The 21592-nt window shown below is 42.0% G+C and overlaps 1 protein-coding gene across 1 annotated transcript; it reads left to right on the forward strand.

The window, feature by feature from the left end:
* Window positions 1–766: 766 nt before the first annotated feature.
* Window positions 767–2985, forward strand: LOC127361515 (sterile alpha motif domain-containing protein 3-like). The gene is made up of 4 exons (XM_051396211.1): window positions 767–1675; window positions 1831–1983; window positions 2414–2502; window positions 2910–2985. The coding sequence occupies exons 1-4, from the start codon at window positions 767–769 to the stop codon at window positions 2983–2985; spliced, it is 1227 nt and encodes a 408-aa protein (XP_051252171.1).
* The last annotated feature ends 18607 nt before the right edge of the window (window positions 2986–21592 follow it).

The following is a 21592-nucleotide window of genomic DNA, read 5'->3' on the forward strand; positions in this document are numbered from 1 at the left end:
CTGCATTTCCTGGACTGCAAGATTGCAGAGCACAGGCACTTGCTACAGCTAACCTTCCCAGATTTCCGTTTGAGGCCAAAACACCACTTTGTGGAACATTACCCTCAGCTTATCAGGACGTTTGGTCCCCTGTCTGAGGTTTGGTTCTTTAAAAGGGCAATTCGCACTGCACAAAACTTCAAAAATGTTGCCATGACACTTGCGACAAAGCACCAGCGGGCAATCAGTTACCACCTTGATTGTAGCTCTTTTTTCAGACCGTCAGTTGAGATGTCACAGGTTACCCCAGTTTTGCTTTGCACTTTCCCTCCTAATGTACAAACAGCAATTGTTCATAACATAAGAACACCAGGATCAGTGCTTAATGCGTCATCCGTGTGTGTTGATGGAATAAAGTATCATCCAAACATGATACTTTCTGCTGGGTCATGCTCAGGTCTACCTGAATTTGCCCAGATTGAAAAGATTATTGCAGCTGATGCAGAGATTCTGTTTGTATGCCACAAAATGACAGCATGGTACTGTGAGCATTTGAGATCTTACCAACTTCATTGTGATGATGTCACCTCTATGTATGTGGTTAAGATGTCAGAGTTAAACGATGTCCTCCCATTATCAGTGTACAGGGTACAAGGAGAGCTTATGGTAACACTGAGACGATTTGTTATTTGCTAAATAACTGTCGATAATTTCTCTCCAGATGGCTGTGCAACAGAAATTTACCATGAGAGTTATTGTCACCGAGGGAGATATAAGAAAGTTGACAATGACAACACGACCAGACACACCTGAAGATTTGATTGACTGGCTCAAAGGCACTCTCCAAGCAAGCTACAGCTTTAACTTGCAATACCAAGATCCTGAATTTAACAATGAACTGTGTAACCTCACCGATCTGTCTGAACTCCCTGAGAAACCAACTATCAAAATCATTCCAGTGATTGAACTTGTACCAGTCCATGAAACATGTAGTGACACAAGCAGCCAGGCAGACACAGATATCCTGTCCATCTCCTCTTCAGACAGAAGTTCTCAGTCGCCAGATGTATTTGAAATCCCCAAATTTCCAGTTGATGTCGAATATAGACTACGTCAAGGTAACCTGCTGTATCTCAGGGATGCCACCTATCTGAAAGTGACAAAAGAACTGAAACATGAAATCCTCGAAAAACTGGCAGAGACAATGTATGCATATAAAGCATACCCAACAAACGAAGAGTTTGAAACTGTTGCAAAAGCTTTAGTGCAAACACATCCATGCCTTAAAGAAACCGGGTCGCCCTCTGGCTGGGTTGGATGGAAGAACAGTCTCAAGTTCAAGATGGGTAATTATAGAACCAAAATGCGCCAGTGCGGTCGACTTGATGTCACTGTCAATGGTGGTAAACGCGGAAGGCACTCTACAAGTGGCGACCCTCCCAACAAAGACATCAAGAAGCCAAGGAAAGGGGAAATAAATTTCCTGCCTGATTTTCCTGAGGGGAAGGAGGAACACAACCTGGAGGAAGCTCGTCAGGTTCTGGTCAATGAAATGATGAAGAAAAAGCCGAATGGGTCCCTGGTTAATAAAGAGATGGATATGACATTTGCTCTTCGCAGAAAGGAAGTTGTCCAAGACAAGCCTGCCATCAGCCAGATGGTACATAGTTGGCCTGCTCTTTTCACAGAAAGTCAGGTTTGTATGCATGGTTTTGATATTCATTATAAATGTTAATATGTGTGTTTCAACTGTAATGTTGACCATTAAATATTGCGTCACCCATGTGTTGTGTTGAGGGTGTCATAAGGATATTTGACCATGTGCTGATATATTGTTTTACTATGTTTCAGGTTTATTATGAGTTCAGCAGAGTGGTGGGGAAAAATCTCAGAGAAAACTTCTTTGATGCACTGGACCGTTTCTCTCCAAGTCTGATGGACCTCTTCAAGAACAAGAGAGGCCTTACTGGTCAAGTTTTGGCTGAGCTTTTACGTCACACAAAGGTGAGTTGTCCACATTATCCCTGTCTTGTGAAGTTTTTTATTTGATCTCTGTTCCTTTCTTGTTTTTTTCTATCCTTTTTCCCCTTTTCTGCTCTATTCTTCCCTCCCTTTTCTATTCATTCACAACTCATTCCTTACCTCTGCATCTTTTGATCTCATATATTTACCTCTCATCTTCTGTCTCCTTTTTCTTCTTTTCTATTGTCCTTTCACTGTTGCTCTTTTTTTAATTCCTTTGTCTGTTTTCTTCTCTTTTTATTTCTTCCCTTTCATATTGCCCCCCCCCACACACACACACACACCCCTCATTATCTTGTCCTCTGTTCTTTCCTCACGTCTTACATGTAAAATTGTGTTTTCAATACATGTGAGTATCCTTAATAACTGTTACTTCTACTGTGTGTTGTATTCAATGTCCATTATCTCCCAGACAACTGAGCCAACAGACATTGAATGTCTTTGCCTTCGAGGGCTTCCAGTCGTCTTGGGGGATGATCCTTCTTCTTCAAAACATGCTCTGTAAGTAAATCAATTTGTTGAACATGTTGCAGATGCATGTTGTTTCTGCCCATTTTCATTTTGAACCATAAATGAATACCATATGTTATAGGATTAATTAATGTTTCAGACTTTTTTTTTTCTTTTTTGCCAAATACAGTTTTACTACAAACAATTTGAATACCTGTATGATTGATTAATAGCACAAAATGGACTGAAATGGATTGAAAACACTGTGGCTATACAAATGAAAAGGAAACAGAGCCAGGAGTCATCCTGTATATGCAGTGTGTTTTTTTCTTTCTTTCAGTTTATTTTCTTGGGGGGGGGTTAAATGTACACCTGAAGGCAGTTTTTGTGTACAACATAGTACTATTTAACTGTCTTGATTGTCTCCTCTTTGCTGGTCTGTTTCTTTTCTCCTTTAGGATGCAACTGACCAGGACTCATACATTCAAACTCCAGTGGGACTCCTTTGTATTGATGAAGAAAGCCCACAGCTGAACCCATCCAAAGTGGGAATCGTCTTGGAAGGAAGTCTTGTGATGGATGACCTGGCCAGCCTTCCTCAGGCCTTCTGCATCCTTTTTGGGTTGATTTACGCCCTGCACCTGGACTATCCCAAGTACATGAAAAATACTTTCTCCTTTGTCCAGCAGGTGATGCTCAGCTTGGGTAAAAGTCAGTTGGCACCCAAAATTCAGTCTTTGAAAAACCAGCTCTCAGTGTAAAGTTGGTTCCTGACTGGTGCAGATATCAGGTGCTTGGCTGAAATGTTGCACTTCTGACATGTTGCTGCTTATGTTTATACTTTGTATGTTATAGATGGGCACTGATACTGTGGTTCGATTACATTCAAAAAGATGTTTGTTGTTTTCGGAATTGTAAGAAAATACTTCTGATGTTTCTATATCCACCCACTTCTAGCATTAAGAAGTGAGCAGTGGCAGTATTGTGAACTTGGATATGGTTAAGAATTTTCCTGCTACAGTTTGAAGCTTATTGTTCAGACTTTTTTGCACACTTTTTCTACAGAGAATTTTGATGTAATTTGTTGTAATGTTAGTGTGAACGTATTTAATCAGCCAAAGTTAAAACAACTGATAAAGATTGTTTCTAGGACTTTAAATTTGTTTTAATGTTGTATGCAAAATATCGTCTCAGGGGCTAATGATTCAAGGGTCATCTGTTAAAAACATGGGTCTCCATCCTGTAGCACAGTGCAGTGCTCAGAGTTTTAAGTTAAGTTTTAAAACAATACAATCATTTTACTGTAATTTTAATAGCTTGACATTGAAGCTAAAACTTCTTAAGTTAAATAAAACACAAAAGCAATGCCACTTTGTTGTTTTCTTTTTCTCACTTTTTAAAGGTTCACACAACACCTTGAAGATACTAACTGGGGAAATAAATGAACATTACAAGTGAGTTTGAATTAAGTCAACTTGGACTTAATTGCATTGAACTTAAAGATATTAAGTGTAATAATTGTGCAATACAATTGCACCTGTAAACTATTTAAAGTTATATCAACTTGGCATTTAGTGTACTGAACTAAAAACAGAAATTCCAGTACCTTTAAGCTTTTTAAGTTAGATGTACTTAAGTTTTCACCATACATTACTTACATTTTTTAAGGCAACTGGTTTCCTCAAATTTTTCAAGTAAACTCAACTTATCCAGGCTTAGAGTGCATATAGCAAAGATATAGATACTCTAAACCCAGCAACCACCTGATATGCAAATATATGATTAATTCAATTCAATTTGTATAGCGTCAATTCATAACAGAAGTTATCTCATGGCACTTTCAAATAGAGCACGTCTGGACCGAATATCTAGACCTTATAACATTTACAGAGACCCAACAGTACCACCATGAGCAAGCACTTGGCGACGGGGGCAAGGAAAAACTTCCTTTTAAGAGGCAGAAACCTAGGACAGACCCCAGCTCTAGGTGGGTGGTCGTCTGCCTCGACCAGTTGGGGTGTCAGCAGATAAATATTTTAAAAGCATTAAGGGGAGCAGAAGCTCATGAGTTTTTGCACAATCAAAATTCCTTCTTGTGGAGCCTGACATAGCCTTGGTAGATTGGTTAATGCAGGCAGATGACAGCTGCGGTCGTAGCTGCACCAATCGGAGGTAGGGAAAGAACAGTGTTCGCGTTAAGCCGCAGCTCAGCAGAGGTCACACATCTTAAGCAGACCCGGGATCTCGTCCTGGGTTGCAACCAACGACGATGAACAAGGGAGCCAACCAATGGGTTGGAGCGATGATGCAGGGATTTCATCATAGAGGAGAGAGTGTCACAGTTGATGCTGTGACACTTGGGGGTGTGTTCCTAGTTTTTTGTTTCTCCTGTGGTTCTGTGTGTGTGTGTGTGTGTGTTAGTTATGCCTGGCAGTGAGCTGATCACCTGGTGGAGTTGCACACCTGCTGGCAATCCTCATCAGTGCCTGGCCTTAAGAAGTGGGGTTTCCTGAGACTCGTCGCCAGATTATTCCTTACCCATGGTTGAGTACTTCAGGCCAATTTAGTCTCTAGAGTTTTTGGTTAGTTTTAGAGTGAGTTTCTCTGTCAAGACCAGAACTAAAGCTTTGTGTTTTTTCTCTCCTTTCCAAGATTCCTGAGTGTTTTGTGTTGCCTGGAGGATCTTTTGGAGCGCTGGTTGCCACTGTTCAGGACCTGCCTGCCCCTGCTCCCACCTGCCCTTTTCAAGCACAGTTCCACTTCTACTCAGTTCTTTGTGAATAAAACCCTTGACCTCAACCTGCCTAGAGTGATCTGAATCCGCACCCTGGTCCACAGTCCTACCAAACACAACAGAGAGGACAAAATTTAGTGTTAGTCTTAGCAATAAAATGTGAGTGCCTTGGTGAGATCTATCAGTTTGTGAGTGCTTAAAGAATATTGAGTACATGTGATGTGATCTTCTAAGGTTAAATCAGAGAAGGGAAGATCATGCTGAGGATTAAGATGAGATCTGCATGCATATTCACACCTGAGAAACCCGTAAAAGCTATTAACAGAACTTCTTCCAACATTACATAAATATAAGTGAAAACCATTATCTCTGACACCATTGAGCCACCTCGGAAGACATACCGGGCCAGTAGCATCGGGACCGAAGGAGCGCCAATGTTCGCTCCACCCCCTGGTGACCATGCTCCTGGTGCACCTGGGTCAGAACCTGATCTATCCATGCTTTTGGCAACAACAACTGAAACATGGCTTCGGCGCCATCAGGACGACACACCTTTCGGTACAGGACACCGTCCCTCTCCAGTAGGCGATCCCACTGCCTGAGCAACACCAGCTGCCCGCTCCTCACAACTGGGATGCTGGTTCTCCCTCCAAAAAGGCAACAGTTCTTGTATCACAGGGTCAGACTGCTGAGCGAGATGGAGTTCGGAATAAGTGTGCTGGGGCAAGGCGGCAATGGCAGCCTGGGTCGCCTCTGCCTTTCCCAACCCCAGAGCTTGCTGCAAAGACTTGGGCATCACGGTGCCTGGAAGCATCGCAGCGACATCCTGGGGACCAGGTGGATGCTGACGGGAGAGAGCATCTGCATTAGTGTTGCTCTTCCCTGATCGGTACTTTATCTCAAAGTCAAAAGAAGCTAACAGGGCGGCCCACCTCTGCTCAGTAGCAGCCAGCTTAGCCGAAGACAAATGACTAAGGGGGTTGTTATCAGTGTACACCACACATTTGTTACCCAACAAGTACTCTCGAAATTTCCCTGTCATGGCCCACTTAAGGGCCAAAAACTCGAGTTTCATGGAGCTGTAGTTTACCATGTTCCTCTCGGTGGGTCGCAGGCCCCTGCTAGCATAGGCTATAGGCCTCACCTTGCCTGCCTGAGCCTGAGAAAGGACTGCACCCAAGCCACCATGGCTTGCATCAACTTCCAGGATGAAGGGAAGAGAAAAGTCTGCATAAGCCAACACCGGTGCCATGGTGAGCCTAGCTTTCAGTGTTTCAAAGCTCTGGTTACACTCATCATTCCAACACCTAGACAGCCGCTGCTCAGTCTTCTTGTTGGTCTTAGTGCCACCACATTCAGCCACAACACTATGCAGAGGAGCTGCCAGTTTGGCAAATCCTTCCACAAAGCGCCGATAGTAACTGGCAAAACCAAGAAAGGAACGAAGCTCTGAGGCAGTAGTGGGAATCGGCCAATTGGCAACCACTTCAATCTTGCCTGGATCTGTGGAGACACCGTCGGCCGAAATCACATGGCCCAAATAGTTCACCTCTTTGCGAAAGAATGAGCACTTGCTGAGCTTGGCCTTGAGGCCCTCATGCCGAAGTCTTTCCAGCACCACCTGGAGCCACATGCTGTTCCACAGTAGAGGAAAACACAACAATATCATCCAGATATAACCGCAAGGACTGACACTGCTGGTCACCGAAGATGCGTTGCATTAACCGCGGTGCACGTTACAGAGCCCAAAAGGCATTCTGTTCCATTCGAACAAACCAAAAGGGGTGCAAAAAGCAGTCTTCGGCCGGTCAGCCTCAGTGACTGGCACCTGGTGATAACCACTGATAGGGGACGCATAGGGGCTGCTACTCTCACGAATGATTTGGGATGAGAGTAGCCGATTGATGTGCTCCTTCACAACCTCATACTCTGAGGGTGGGATGCGCCTATGGCGCTGCCTCACTGGAGTATAGTCTACCAAGGGGATGTCATGGGAGATGAGATTTGTACAGCCCAGATCAGTGTCATCGATGGAAAAGACTGAGGAATATTGTTTAAGCAGGGACTTCACTGGACCCTGTTCCTCCACAGACAAAGGTGACAAATCCACACTATCCACCTGCTGCGCACTAGGGGAAGCGGTCTGAGAAGACACGGTGGCCACACCGCATGGCCCCTCAGTGACCCCGGAAGGAAGGCTGACCACATTCACAAAATCCAGTGTGCCGACAACAGTGCGGGGTACAAAACAACATCATTACAGCCAACATTAATGACAGGTATGTAGGCGGTGCCCCTGATGACACGAACCAAAGAAGGGGAAGCAAGCAACCCAGCAGGTAAACCAGCCTCTAAAGGCTCGAACAGCACCGTAGACCCGGAGTACTGCTCAGAACATGTGGCTGCCACGATTTTCATTACCCCACCAGGAATCTGCCAACCCCTCTTACCCCCTGACCTTCACTTTCCCTGGAACATCCTGGGACGCGACATCGCTAACACGATGGCACTGTTGCAGTGCCTGCACAACTGGCTCAGGGGCCTTTGAGATACAGACCTGGGAAAACAACGTTTCACCATACTGGCCAAAAAGTTCCTGGTAGGACTTGCGGATCACGTTCATCCCCAAAATACCCGGCACTGTAGAAGGCACCCCACCAGGTGGGTCCCTCACTACCAACACACCACAGTGGGGCATCGGTTTACCACAAAGTTGCACGTCAAGCTCCAAGAACCCAAGGTAAGGAATAGTCAGACCGTTGGCAGCTCTAAGCTCCAACCAGTGACAAGAACGGAGACGCTCCTGGCCCCAAGGCTCGAGATGCTGGCGGAAAAAGCTCTCAGAAATTGTAGACACCATGGAGCCGGTGTCTACCAGACACCACCCATGTCCACATCTAAATGGGGACACGACGAAATCAATCCAGATGCATCCAAATCGTGTGAAGCAGCTTGTGAGCCAGTAGCAGCCCCACCTAAACTGTGACTCTGCAGTTTGGTGGGTACTAGTTTTCCGACCCAGAAGCAAAACGAGACTGCCTACCAGGATTAGATGGGGGCTGTGAATGGGATTGTGAGCGAGGAGCATGCACTCTACACTCCCTCGCAAAATGGCCAGGCTGATTGCAGCACCTGCATAGCATTGGGCCGGTTCGAGGTGGGTGACTGTGCTGATGAGAGACCTGCAGCCGAGCAATGCTTTCAGTGAGCTTATTAAGCTGCTCTTGCTGACGCTGTAGCATCTCCCTCATCTCACCCATCTCTGACACAACAGAACTCAGAAACAACGCCCTGCGGGTTACCTTGAACACCATACTGAACACCAAACACTAAGGGGACTGAATGACTGCGGCCCCTCACACCGCCGGGTAGACCTTCAAGCTCCCACTGAATCACCTCTGCTCTAACAGCAAGCAGGGTGTAATTGGGCTGTCTACGGACTAACTGCTTCAACTCACGACGCAGGGAACTGTCCAGCACATGCTCAACAAATTGGTCTCTCAAAAGAGCTTCTGCATTTGGCACTTCAGTAGGTGCACGCTGCTTCACCTTCTCCATGAGGCCCATCAAAGTGAGGGAGAACTACTGAAGAGTCTCTCCCTCCTGCTGCCTTCTGGAGAAGAAAGCCTTCTGCAGAGCAACATAAGACTCCGAGCACCCGTATAGCTCCTGTAAAATAGCCAATACTCTATCAGGGTCCTCTCTCTCTGTGCTAGGGCGATACTTTAGCTCCTCCCTAGCTTCACCCTCTAGGTGGTCAAACAGGAAAAATTCCTGGTCAGACCGGGATAAACGCCGGGACCTCATACACGCCTGTATTTCCTCCCTCCACTCACTCAACCCCATACCTGTCCTTCCCCTAAAAACAGGACACTTCCTATCACAGGGCACAAACACCAGCCTCTCTGTTACAGGGACACTGGAAGTGGAAGGGGCAGTAGATGGCACAAAAGAGGTGGACGGTAAGGCCTGTTCCTGTCGTAACCGCTCATTATCAGCCTTTAACTGTTTAATCAGATCTCTAAGTTCCTGTAACTCTTCCTCCATAGCTACAATAAAACTCAAACTACTACCTAGGCCTAATCTGCTATACCAAATCTCACCAAAACTGGCACGAAGGTCCACTGGAAACCACTGCTGCTTTGTCTCTTTAAGTTCTCGCAGATGCCTACAAGAAAAACAACATTAGTACACCAGAGAAAGAAAACACAAACACAAAAAAAAAACTAAAACCCACAGGGAACACACGTCTTTGCCTGTTGGAAGAGTAGATCCTGCCGACAACGCCAGATTGTGGCGGGGGCTGCAAAATGTGGAGCTCTCAATGTGAATCTTAGGTTGCACGACAACGCCACCTTGGGAATTGCACCCAAGGAATTATTTTACACTGATCAAAAACACAGGTTCGTTCCATTCGACAGGCAAGACACGTGGTTCCCAGTCTACAAAAATACTTTATTTAATAAATATATATATCATTATAAAAAAATAGCATTCATCCCAATAAATGAAAAAGGGAGCCTAATCAGGGGCTGAGGCCTACTGACCTGTAGATTTCGGCCAGCTGACGAGCATTCCCTGTATTCAAAGTCAAACCTGCACAGGGAGAGGGAGGGAGAGAGAGACCCACACGGCAGCGGACATCTACCACCGCTAGAGAGAACCAGGGTCTAAACGGAGCATGGAGCACAAAGCGGGGCACTCGGTCGCTGCTCTGCACAGGCACGCAGGCTTTAGGCAAACAGGACACAGTAACAGGTGAAACAAAGCAGTAGCCGCAGCAGTGGCATGGAGCATTACCTGCACAGGCAAACACCTGACCCGGAAATGATGCGTTAGTGAGCTCGCGAGAAGGAGGGCCGTACTTATATACTGCCGCCCTAGTGGTCAGCAGGCGCAATTAACTGCAGCATGACAGCCCTATTTCTATGCTGCTACACGTGCAGCTAGGGAGAGTGCCCAACCTCTGGAAGACATCCTGCATTGTTCCGGTTCCGAAGAAGACCAGGCCCAGCGAGCTGAAAGACTTCTGACCGGTGGCACTCACTTTACACCTGATGAAGACGTTGGAGCGGCTCTTCCTCAGCCTCTTCAGACCCCAGGTACAACACGCCCTGGACCGCCTAGACCGCCTGCAGTTTGCGTACTAGCCTACATGCTACACCGAGTCCACTCCCATCTCGATAAGGGAAGCGGCACAGTGAGGATTCTCTTCTTGGACTTCTCCAGTGCCTTTAATACCATCCAGCCCCCTATGCTTCAGGTCAAACTGAACAGGATGGGAGTGGACCCCTATCTGGTGGACTGGATCTACGATTACCTCACTGACAGACCACAGTACGTCAGGCTGAAGGACACCACGTCTGACACTGTGGTCAGCAGCACTGGAGCCCCCCAGGGCACAGTGCTGGCCCCTCTTCTCTTCACCCTGTACACCTCGGACTTTTGTTACAACTCAGAGCTGTGTCACATACAGAAGTACGCCGATGACACAGCCATCGTTGGGTGTATCAGGAGGAGTATCGGAGTCTGGTGGGGGACTTTGCTCTCTGGTGTCACAATAACCACCTACAGCTCAACGCCTCTAAGACGAAGGAGCTGGTCATTGACTTTGGGAGGTCCAGACCAAGACCGCGACCAGTCCTGCTAGAGGGAGCTGAGGTGGAGGCTGTGGAATCATACAAATACCTCGGGCTGTGGCTGGATAATAAACTGAACTGGATAACACACACCAGCCACCTGTACGGGTCACGAGACACAAAGCAGGTTGTACTTCCTTAGGAGATTGCGGTCTTTCAACATCTGCAGCAAACTGCTGTGGATGTTTTACCAGTCTGTGGTTGCCAGCGTCCTCTTCTACACTGTGGTGTGCTGCGGGGGCAGCATATCCAAGAAAGACACCTCCAGACTGGATAAACTGATCAGGCGGGCCGGCTCTGTGGTCGGCATGAAGCTGGACTCACTGGTGACGGTGGCAGAGAGGAGGACACTGGACAAACTGCTGGACATTAGTGACAATGCCAGACACCCCCTGCACACCGTCATCAGCAACCAGAGGAGCCTGTTCAGTGAAAGGCTGCTCCTTCCCAAGTGTAGGACCAACAGGCTCAAGAACTCATTTGTCCCTCATGCCATCATACTCTACAACACCTCACTCGGGGTGAGGAGGAAATAGGGTAAAGAGGACAGAAGGGAAGGAGTGGTAGCCACTCACTGTGCAATAATAATCTACTCACATACATACCTGGACACTCTTCTTCTTTTTTGTGTAATAACTTAATCCACCGCTTAAGTGCAATAATTTAATTTAACTGCTAATTTCTGCTAATGTCATTTATTCACTGGATAATAACACAATGCCATATACAGTCCTATATATTTATATATATTTATCCTCTATTACAGTTCTCTATATTTATTTTATTTTATTTTATTTTACTTGAATTTTATTTTATTTTACTTTTATTCTTATCTCTACTTTCTATATTTAGCTAAGAGTGTATTGTTTACTGTTTATTGTTTACTTTCTATATTTAGCTAAGGGTTTATTGTTTATCCCAAAGGGATCAATAAAGTGAAGTCCAAGTCCAAGTCTAAGTCGACTATTAGAAAAATCATCTAGAGATGCAAGACGAAACACAGTTTGCAAATGTGTAGAGATTTAGAAGACCATCTACACTGAAAAGATGCCATGCAAAGGGTAAAGTGGTGTGACTTTGAAGCATCTGATGTCTGCTTTTCCCAGCTATACACAAACCTCTGGGTACTGCGCATTCTACAAAGCATAGAAGGAGGAAAACGGCTCTTGAGAAATTAAGCCATTTATGTTTGGAATGGAAGATTCGCGAGGAGCTGAGAAAACAACGATGAGACGTTCTTGTTTTTGTTGCTTTTGGAAACACCTAAGTATATACTCTGAAGAAGGAGAAGGGCGATTTTAAGAACGACCTAACATGTATTCCTTAATAACCTCTTTGAAAAGAAGATCCTTTACTACTTCTGGCTCTGGAATTGCCAACTGCAGGATTTTACAGACATGGGTCACTTTTGGGAGCCAGTGCTCCCAATGGTATTTGCAAGAATCCACCGGGCTTGAACAAAAGCAATCAATCAGAGCCAAGAAAGATATAAAGACACGCTGGGTTGGTGGCTTTAAGATGCGAGTCTAATTTCCATCGTCTGTATTTTATTTGACTTTTTTAGTTCAGGCAAGGTGGATTCTTACAAATGCCATTAGGAGCACTAGGAGCAGCCAGAGGAACCTGATTGTTTCACAGATTATCTGTCTCATGTACTACTGTCAGGATATTGTTTTTTTATTTTTTACATTTATTATTTAGGGGTCGTCAGTTTACTAAATGATAAAAAAGGTTGAGAACCACTGACTTAGCCAAATTAAAGGAAAATAAACTATGCTGAGAGTTCCCTACCATGTTTTGCTGTCATTTTCAAGGCTGCACTAGCTTTTTTCTCCTCTCCCTTTTTTGATCTAGGGCAAAGCACGCAAGCACACACACACACACACACACACACACACACACACACACACACACACACACACACACAGCACAGAGGCAGTAGTGAAAACAGTGACCCAGGTGAAGTAAAAGGAACGTTTCCCTGCAGTTGACGACAACTCCAGTAAAAAGTAGAAAAAGTAGATAAGCAATATTCCCACCTGCTTTGTCTCCTCCTCTCTCTACCAACAGTGGAACACATTATAGGAGGACAGAGGACAGGAGAAAGGACTGATACTGACTGATGTCTGTTGTTCTTCATTATTCATAAACATCAGTCAGTATTTTGATGTCAGGTAATTTAGGCAATATGTTTTACTGACAGATATTATTGAGTGTATATAGTGAGTTTGTTGTTGGAAACCTTACTGTTCTAGAGACAATATTTCGTTTTTTAAAATATAAATTAAGACCCCAGTCATAATGGCTAAATATGGAAAATCATCTGGATTATGTTGGAGGGGTTTAATCTTCAACTCAAAGTTATTTATCTTAGGCATCCCCTCAGGAACACAAATAGCAAAAAGCAAAATATACATATTAAGGTTTTACTTTTAATAGCCAAAATAGCTACCACAACCCCCAAATACCCCATAAAACAAAGGTGAATGAGATGTTTATTATGGAAAAGGTCACAGCAAAAATACAGCTAAAAATTGACAGGTTTATTGATATATGGGCACCATGGATAATGAGTTATTCTTTTTTAAATTAATTAATTACAAAAAAATTATTCATTTTGTATTCATTTTTATAATCAATCCTGTTCTGAATGTATTCTTTTTTAATATGATAACTTACAAAACTTTTTCCTAACATATGAAAAAGAACTGTAATGTGAAAACTACAACCTGTGTGAGTTTTTTTTAATAACTATTGTAGTCATAATAGGCAGAAATGATGTGAAAATGCAGTGTTTTTGCAAAATAAATAATTTTCTTGGGGGAGGACCCCCAGACCATACAGACCCTTCAGCGCAACGACAGTGTAAACCCTCCAGAAACCTGGGAAAAGTTCTGATATATAGAATAACATTATTCATGCAGGTGTGTAGTGACCATCAGGCCAAAATGGCCAGCAGAGGCCCTGCGGAGCCATCAGTGCTCTACTCACTCTTGCTGTGTGCTATTCTTTGTTTTCTTTTCAAAGGTGACACATTTCCCAATTAGAGTAAAATAAAAAAACTTTAAAATAAAAAAAAATTTTTTTAAAAAAATAATTTAATAAAAAAAAAAAAAAAAATTTTTTTTTTTTCTTTTTTTTTTTTTTTTTTTTTTTTTTTTTTTTTTAAATAATATTTTTTTTAAAAAAAATTTTACTGCACTACATTTGTCTGACAGTTTTAGTTTTCATCATGTCCAGTGCAAATTATGTATCCCTAAATGTGGTGATTTTTAATGTGAATGTTTGTGATAAATTAAAGCATTAAATGTTCCTTTATGGGCTGAGAAACTTCTCCTATTTCTTCTTCTTTAAAACCCCTCTTGGATCAGTTGGAAAATGCAGCATCACAAAGCTGAAAACTTCTGACTTTTTAGAGATACACGGTTCTCACATTACAGCCACACTACAAACATATGACGATCTTATAGAATATGATGCACTGTTGTTGATCAAACTACCCAACAGTATATAAAGTAGTTCAAATGAGCTCAACCGTAAACATCTACAGCAGTAAAATGTATACACATACAACATACACATTAATGCAGCAGTACTGCATGTTACTGATTATACATACTTTAGTAAGGTAAGTAAGGTTTTGAATGCAGGTCGAGTATTTTCATAGTGTGGTATTATACTAAAAAAACACACTTAATTAAATCATGGACAGAATTTTACATACAGATTACATGGCTTTCTTTCAGCATTAAGCAATTCTGTTGGTCCACCTCAATTTATTAGGGTGGATTTAGTTAATTTTGTTTTAAAATTACACTGAAGTTGATCCAACCCAAGTAAATTAAGTTGGCCCAACAGAATTGCTTAATCTTGAAAGAAGAAGAGTCAGAATCATATGATTTGAAAGGATTTGTTCTTGTTGGACCAACATTGTGTTGATTTCATTCACCTAAATTTTCTTTGACTTATGGCCAACAAACATGAACCAATCATAAAGGGAACATAAAAACAATAGATTTGTTTAATAATAATAAAATGATTCCAGTTGTTAATCAAACACATGCCCTTGTTGTATTTAGTGTGGTACTTCTACTTAAGTTAAAGGATCTGAATACTTCTTCCACCACTGCTAATTGATTGTAATGGACATAACTATAAGGATAACAATACAGCTTTTCAATGTCACTATTTATTTATTTATTTATCCCTTTACCATTAACCTTACAAAGAAAGACAAATAAAATATATGTGGTGAAAAAAAATATGATCCTCCCCCTTTCACCAAAAGAAATTTGATTATCCTCCCTTCAGCAAAAGTAAATATTACATAACCATCCCCCCCAATAATTTTTATACAGTCGTCAGTCATCATTAGTCTGATTTACAGTAGTTATACGTTTAATATGGGGTAGGCACTTTTAACTAGTTATTAATTTTTAATTATTAATTAAATTAATAATATTCTGAACTATAGCTGTATATATGAACTTTGAGCTGTGGTGAAAGAGTTATACAAATATTTGACTTTGCAGAAAAACTAATAGAATGTGTTTAATGGAGAAGAAACAGCTCAATAAGTAATTTTTAAACATACAATACACCTACATAAAATAAAAATCTATAGACATAGGTGCACATATGAAAGGGACTTAATGTACATTAAACGTAACACCACAGGAATCATTGCACTGGTGGCCTCAAAAGCACACACATATATTGCATTGATCATTTAAATCTCGACTTGATTCTTGATCTGAATCCCATTTTTACCCCTTAATGTTTCTGTGCAGATTCTATATTATGGTGATATGGTGTCACCTAGTGAGCAATGTCAAGTAATGCAGCCACTGACGGAGTTACACTGGTAACTCTGGCCTACAGTTTATCTGAGTGATTTACACACTGACAGTGATTCCATGAGCAAAGACTGACCTGAGAAGAAAACAATATTCTGTTAGCAGTTTTGCCACACACGGACTGGTGCGTTATGCTGGATACATGTATCCATGTATTTCCTCATTCAGGATAAAGCGTTTTTAGATTATGAATCAAATAACACTCCCACAAAACTTAGTGGCATTGTAACTTTCAACATGTAATCTAATCCTGTCATGCAATTCTTATCAAATTATTCTTAAAGGTCAACTGTGTAACATTTAAGAAGATCTATTGTCAGAAATGGAAAATAATTTTCATACATGTGTTTTCATCAGTGTATAATCACTTAAAAAAAAAAAAAAAACAAGAATGGTTGTTTTCTTAGAATAAGGTGTTTTCATCTACATAGGATGTGAGTTCTCTTCTGGCAAAGTCCACCATGTTTCTTCAGTAGTGTAACACGTGGAAACTGATTAATATGACCAAATATCCTGGAAATAATCTGTGTTGTCCTGGAAATGTATTATTATATTTTAGTCCCTTGCTCAGATCACCTACATAAACCTTGGTGCATATTTAGTTTTGTCCTTTATTATCAAGAAAATCTCCTGAAGTGAGGCAGTTGCAATCTATAACTGCATCGCTAGATGCCACTAAACCCCACATACTGGACCTTTTGTAGGTCGACAGTAATTACCATAGTTGTTTGGCTTGTGTTTTTGATGATTATTATGAGACTTATAGTGTAGGTTGTTCATTACCATTGTGGGAAGACTGTTGGGCAGGCTGTTAACTTACCTGGAACCCAAAGCAGGGATCGTGTCACTACTTTTGTACACACTGATGAAGGCTGGATGTAGGCCGTAAATTGGAGCTGTGTTTCGTTTAATTCCGTACCAATACACAGGGCACTAAATCATTTTTACTTCATTAATAAGTCTATTGGTTTTGAGCGAGAAAAAAAACACGTGTCATCCAGCAGGGTTTTTTTTTAATTTGTGTTTAAAGTTGGCAATATATGGAAGCCCGTTTCCACCAATGTGATTGGAAAACAAGATTCAGTAAGTCATTATGAGAAATTTTCTCACAATATTGACTAATACTAAGTCATTATTTTCAGAATGTTTCTCATTATACTGACCTACAGAATTTTGTTTTCCTGTCATATTAGTGTAAATGGGCTTCCATAGAGAAGCAATAGTTTTTTACATGTCGTCAGATTTTGATGAGTGTTAATGAGCTTTGCGGAACAATCGTCATTTTCTTCCCTCTGGACTAATCAGGTGGCCGTGTTTTGGAGTGACATGTAGAATCAAAGATGTCTGCGCCCTTTTTGTCAATATCAGGCAGCAAAGAGGAGAACATTACAGCCAAACCTTCTTCCAAAGTGTGTAAATGGGATTATAAACAATGCGTCTCACACCCAAAAGGAAGAAGAGGCCAAGGAGTTCATTCGCACAGGGCAAACACCAGGAGGACCATCTCTTCCAGGCAGATTTAAGTAAAATTCTGTAATTTGTGTATTTATTGTATAGTCAGATAAACATAGTTTTGTATACAGCTACCAGCACATAGATATCTATAATATAATGGAGCAGGGAAACAAAATTACCACTGTGTTTGAAAGACTGCAGTAATAACATGTGGAAGTCTAAGACAATATTAACCAGTGTATGGATCCTTCTGGACCTATTAACTATGACCATAATAGTTTGATATATACATTGATTTACATACTATATTGATCACACCAACAGGGTAATAAAGAGGGAGAGGGAGCACAGCTTTGCACACACACTTGTTACTCAGGGTTACAGTATTTCAGACCCTCTAGTGTGTCTCTGCCAAGTCCATCTAGAAGTCAGCTGAGTGTGGACTTTTTAAAGCTGCAGTAAATCATTTTTATAAAAAATATTTTTTTGTCATAGCCAAGAAAGATAGTGGACTGTTGAATCTCATTTGCAGTGTCTGTATTTGATGGTCTGGGAAAGAGACTCAACAATCAACTATCTTAAAGTCTCCAACCTAAAGCCTCTTTCTGTTTCTCTTGGCTCTGATTGGTTGTTTTCGTTCAGGCCCGGTGGATTGTGCTTTAACTTAATTAGGATTTAAAAATATATTTTACTTGTGTTGGAGTTTTCTTTTACATTCAATATCAAGTAATGTAACAGAGTCTTAAAGTAATAGAAGAAAATTCTTTATAGAAAGTTATGTTTTCAGGATTTTGTGTTACTAAATTAACAACACTTCTCATTACCAACGCGTCAGAAACTGCAGCTTGGTCTGTGGCCCTACGCTTCAAGAAGTGACGCTGTAGGTACCCTTCTAACATCACTTCTGGACGCACAGGGATGTTTGATTGATATGAGACCGTGGCACTGTTAAGTTAGCAATAACACAATTACCCACGTCGGGGTGGACTGAATTAGGAAAACAAATAAGCAACGTCCGGTTACACTTTCAAAATAAAGCCAGAATGAACAATCGTAATACTACCACTAAAGACACTAGTGGTTTCTTCCTATTTCATAAATACAAATGATGTTGCAACATTATTAGGACAAAAAAGTATAAAGTTAAGTTAGTTAGTTATGTCTAATTAACATAACTAACTAACTTAACTTTCTACTTTTTTTCCTAACAATGTTGCATCATCATTTGTATTTGGCTTTATTTTGAAAGTGTAACAGGACGTTGCTTGTTTATTTTCCTAATATAGTCCACCCGGACGTGGGTAAATGTGTTGGTGCTAACTTGACAGTGCCACAGTCTCATATCAATCAAACATCCCTGCGCGTCCAAAAGTGACACTAGAAGGGTACCTACAGCATCACTTCTTGAAGCGTAGGGCCACTGACCAAGCTGCAGTTTCTGACGCGTTGGAAATGAACACAAGATAAAATAGTAACATGACTGAAAATCAATACAATGTTTGAAAAATAATAAATGAAATGAGAATGAGAGCTCTTCAGTGCGTCAGCATTGTCTGAAGTGACAGGGTAGGTTCACCCCTCTCCTCCGTCCAGACACCCCCTCCTCCTCTTGACTGGGGAGGTTTGTTCTTGTCGAGAGCCTGAAGCCTCCTCATCGGCCCTCTTCCTCTTCCTGAGGTGTTGGACCTGGGTCGAGCCATACCAGGCTTCTGTGTTGCTGAGCAGTTCTAAAATAGAAAAAAATGTGATTGTTCACCAAGCTGATACTGGTCCAATATCTCGCCATACAAGATAGATTTAAATATATCTAAATTCATTAACATTAAAGTGTGTGTGTGTGTGTGTGTGTGTGTGTGTGTGTGTGTGTGTGTGTGTGTTGCCATAGATTAACTTACTTTTAGTGCTGTCTGCCAGCTCTTCATTGAGGTTTACCACCCTCCTCTTCTTTGCCGGGGAGCTGCCGTCTGAGGTTGTACAATCAGCATCATCTCTCTGTCTTTTGTGCAGCGGAGACTTTAGTGGGCTCTTTTCCAGACCTGCCTCTGTCCTCGCTGCATCCAGGCATTCACTCTTCCTTTTCTTAGCCAGGATGGTGTATGGGCTTCTGTGTCAAAAAAAACAACAATACTAAATGGTTTGAATCTTGAAGAAATAGACTTTTTTTCTTTCTTGCTGAGAGGGTGATAAGATGATATGCTCAGCTCTGGAGAACTGTGGAGCTACTGTAGAGCTGGGAGTTAATTAGCTTAGCTTAGCATGAAGACTGGTCGAAGAGGGAGACCACTAACCTGGCTCTCTCCTTATTTGGTATAGTCTGTACACAAACTCCAGTCACAAATTGGATGACGTTAGACTTGACACAATCAAAAAGGCCTTGCAACTCGAGTTGGGCTTCACTTGGACTTGAGCCTTTTGACTTATAAATACTTTACCCCAAACCAAAATATTCAAAAGTAGAACGCAAATAAGAGTTTCTCCCAAACTATTAATCTAAAATATCAAATCATCAATACCGGGAGATATTTTAAACACACACCTGTTGTCGCATTCTGACTCGTCAACGGCATCCCTTTTTCTCTTCTTCTCCTCTCTGATGATGGAGCTCTGGAGGAAGGGCTGTTCCCTGCCGCTCAGCCCAGCAGGGTGACCCTCTTCCAGACCACTGTGGTGGGCCGGGCTGGCAGTGCTAACGGAGGTCACCCCGATTGTTTCTGAGGTTGAGCAAACCCTGTCCTCGCCATCATCAGAGGTCCCAGACTCACAGTTGCTCATCAGTTCCTTGCTCTTTTTGCACTGGAAGACAGCCAATCACTGAGTCAAACACCTTCAACCATCTATATCAGCACAGAGATAATACACACAGCATGTAGGCACACACTTACTAGGAGCTGTTGTCAACAAGGTGGCACATTGTCACAAATGGATGCTGAAGAATCTGGCTTGGTGTGATTCTTTCAGAGGCATCCATCTTCAGCATCTTAGACAGCAGCTCCACAAAGCACGCCCCATCTGCACAGGCATCTTCTCTTGACAGTTGATGAGGCCTCCTGTACAGGACGCCGTTCAGGCAGCTGACCGTGCGCTTGTGACAAAAGAATTTCCCTGCTTCACGTTGTGACTAAAGAATAGATGTTTGAGTTAGCTCATTTGTTCCAATTGCAGAGACAGTCTAAAGCAAAGAAACAATGATATTTTATACAAACACAGCTAGATGATGTTACCATAAATCCCCACTGGGGGGGATCCAATTCAGCATTTTCTGCCCTAAAAAACTGTGCTCTATGCAGTGCATCAGTCAGCAGGTGGTCTGGAGGTCTACCAACAGTTAGTACGATATGCCTCATCTGTGGGGACAACACAATGCTGCGTTATACTTCAAAGTCCATTTTTAAGCTTTCACAAGAGAATTTCTCCAAAAGTTATGAAACCATTGTGAAAACTGTTTTGAAAACATTTTCATCTTAAATTCCATTGAATTTAATTAATTGAAACTTTGTTATTTTAAGAAAAATGCTAAACATGAGTGACAATGCAGTGGAATACGGCTTATCTCTAGTTATTGTGTTTGTGGGTATAAAAGGAATACATTATGGCTGAAGTTGACATTGATGTCTGGTGTTTTAAGTGCAACACTGTTAAAATGTTATACTTACCATATCATATTCGTCACAGCCAGGGAACAGCACAATGCCCATCAACATTTCAGCTGCAATGCAGCCTAGAGACCATACATCGATGGCGTTGTTGAAGGGACGCCCCAGCAGGATCTCTAGAGCCCTGACAATATAAATATGAACATACAACGTTTTGATCAGACGTAAGCTTGACTAAAAACTTAATTTTTCATTGGATATCCTTTCTGACACAGCTGTTCCACATATACAGATGTGCTGTCAGACACCTGCATCATATCTACTCACCTGTACCACAAGGTCTGAACAGTGCTACCCGTCCATGCTTCAGGATTGTTACAGGCCAAGCCAAAGTCGATGACTTTCACTGCCAATGGCTGCCTTAAGTGATCCACCATCATAATGTTATCTGGCTTTAGATCTGCATGGACAATCCCTGCGCTCTTCAGAAAGTTCAGAGCTGTAGCCAACTGAAAACATCAATTACAGTAAAAATCAGTTCTGGTTCTTCCAGAAAGAGAACAATAATTACAATCATTCAAAGCCAATTTAAATTGAACATGTGACCAGCTATTTCCCTTAGATGGTTTTGAGATGGACCAACATTTGTAGCCACAGTGATAGAAGACACACTTTATCTTAATTTGACCAAACTGAAGGTAAAGGTATCCACAATCTCAAGCCTTTATGGACATTATTTGGCTTAACATACTGCAGAAATCTATTCTTCTTTGTCATTTTATATACTTGCAGTTATATATGCATTTAAGAGAAAAATCGCATTGTCGGAGCTAAAACAAGAGACAATGGGTGTACTGTGTGTTA

This window comes from Dicentrarchus labrax, unplaced genomic scaffold (genome assembly GCF_905237075.1).
Source record: "Dicentrarchus labrax unplaced genomic scaffold, dlabrax2021, whole genome shotgun sequence".
NCBI lineage: Eukaryota > Metazoa > Chordata > Actinopteri > Moronidae > Dicentrarchus > Dicentrarchus labrax.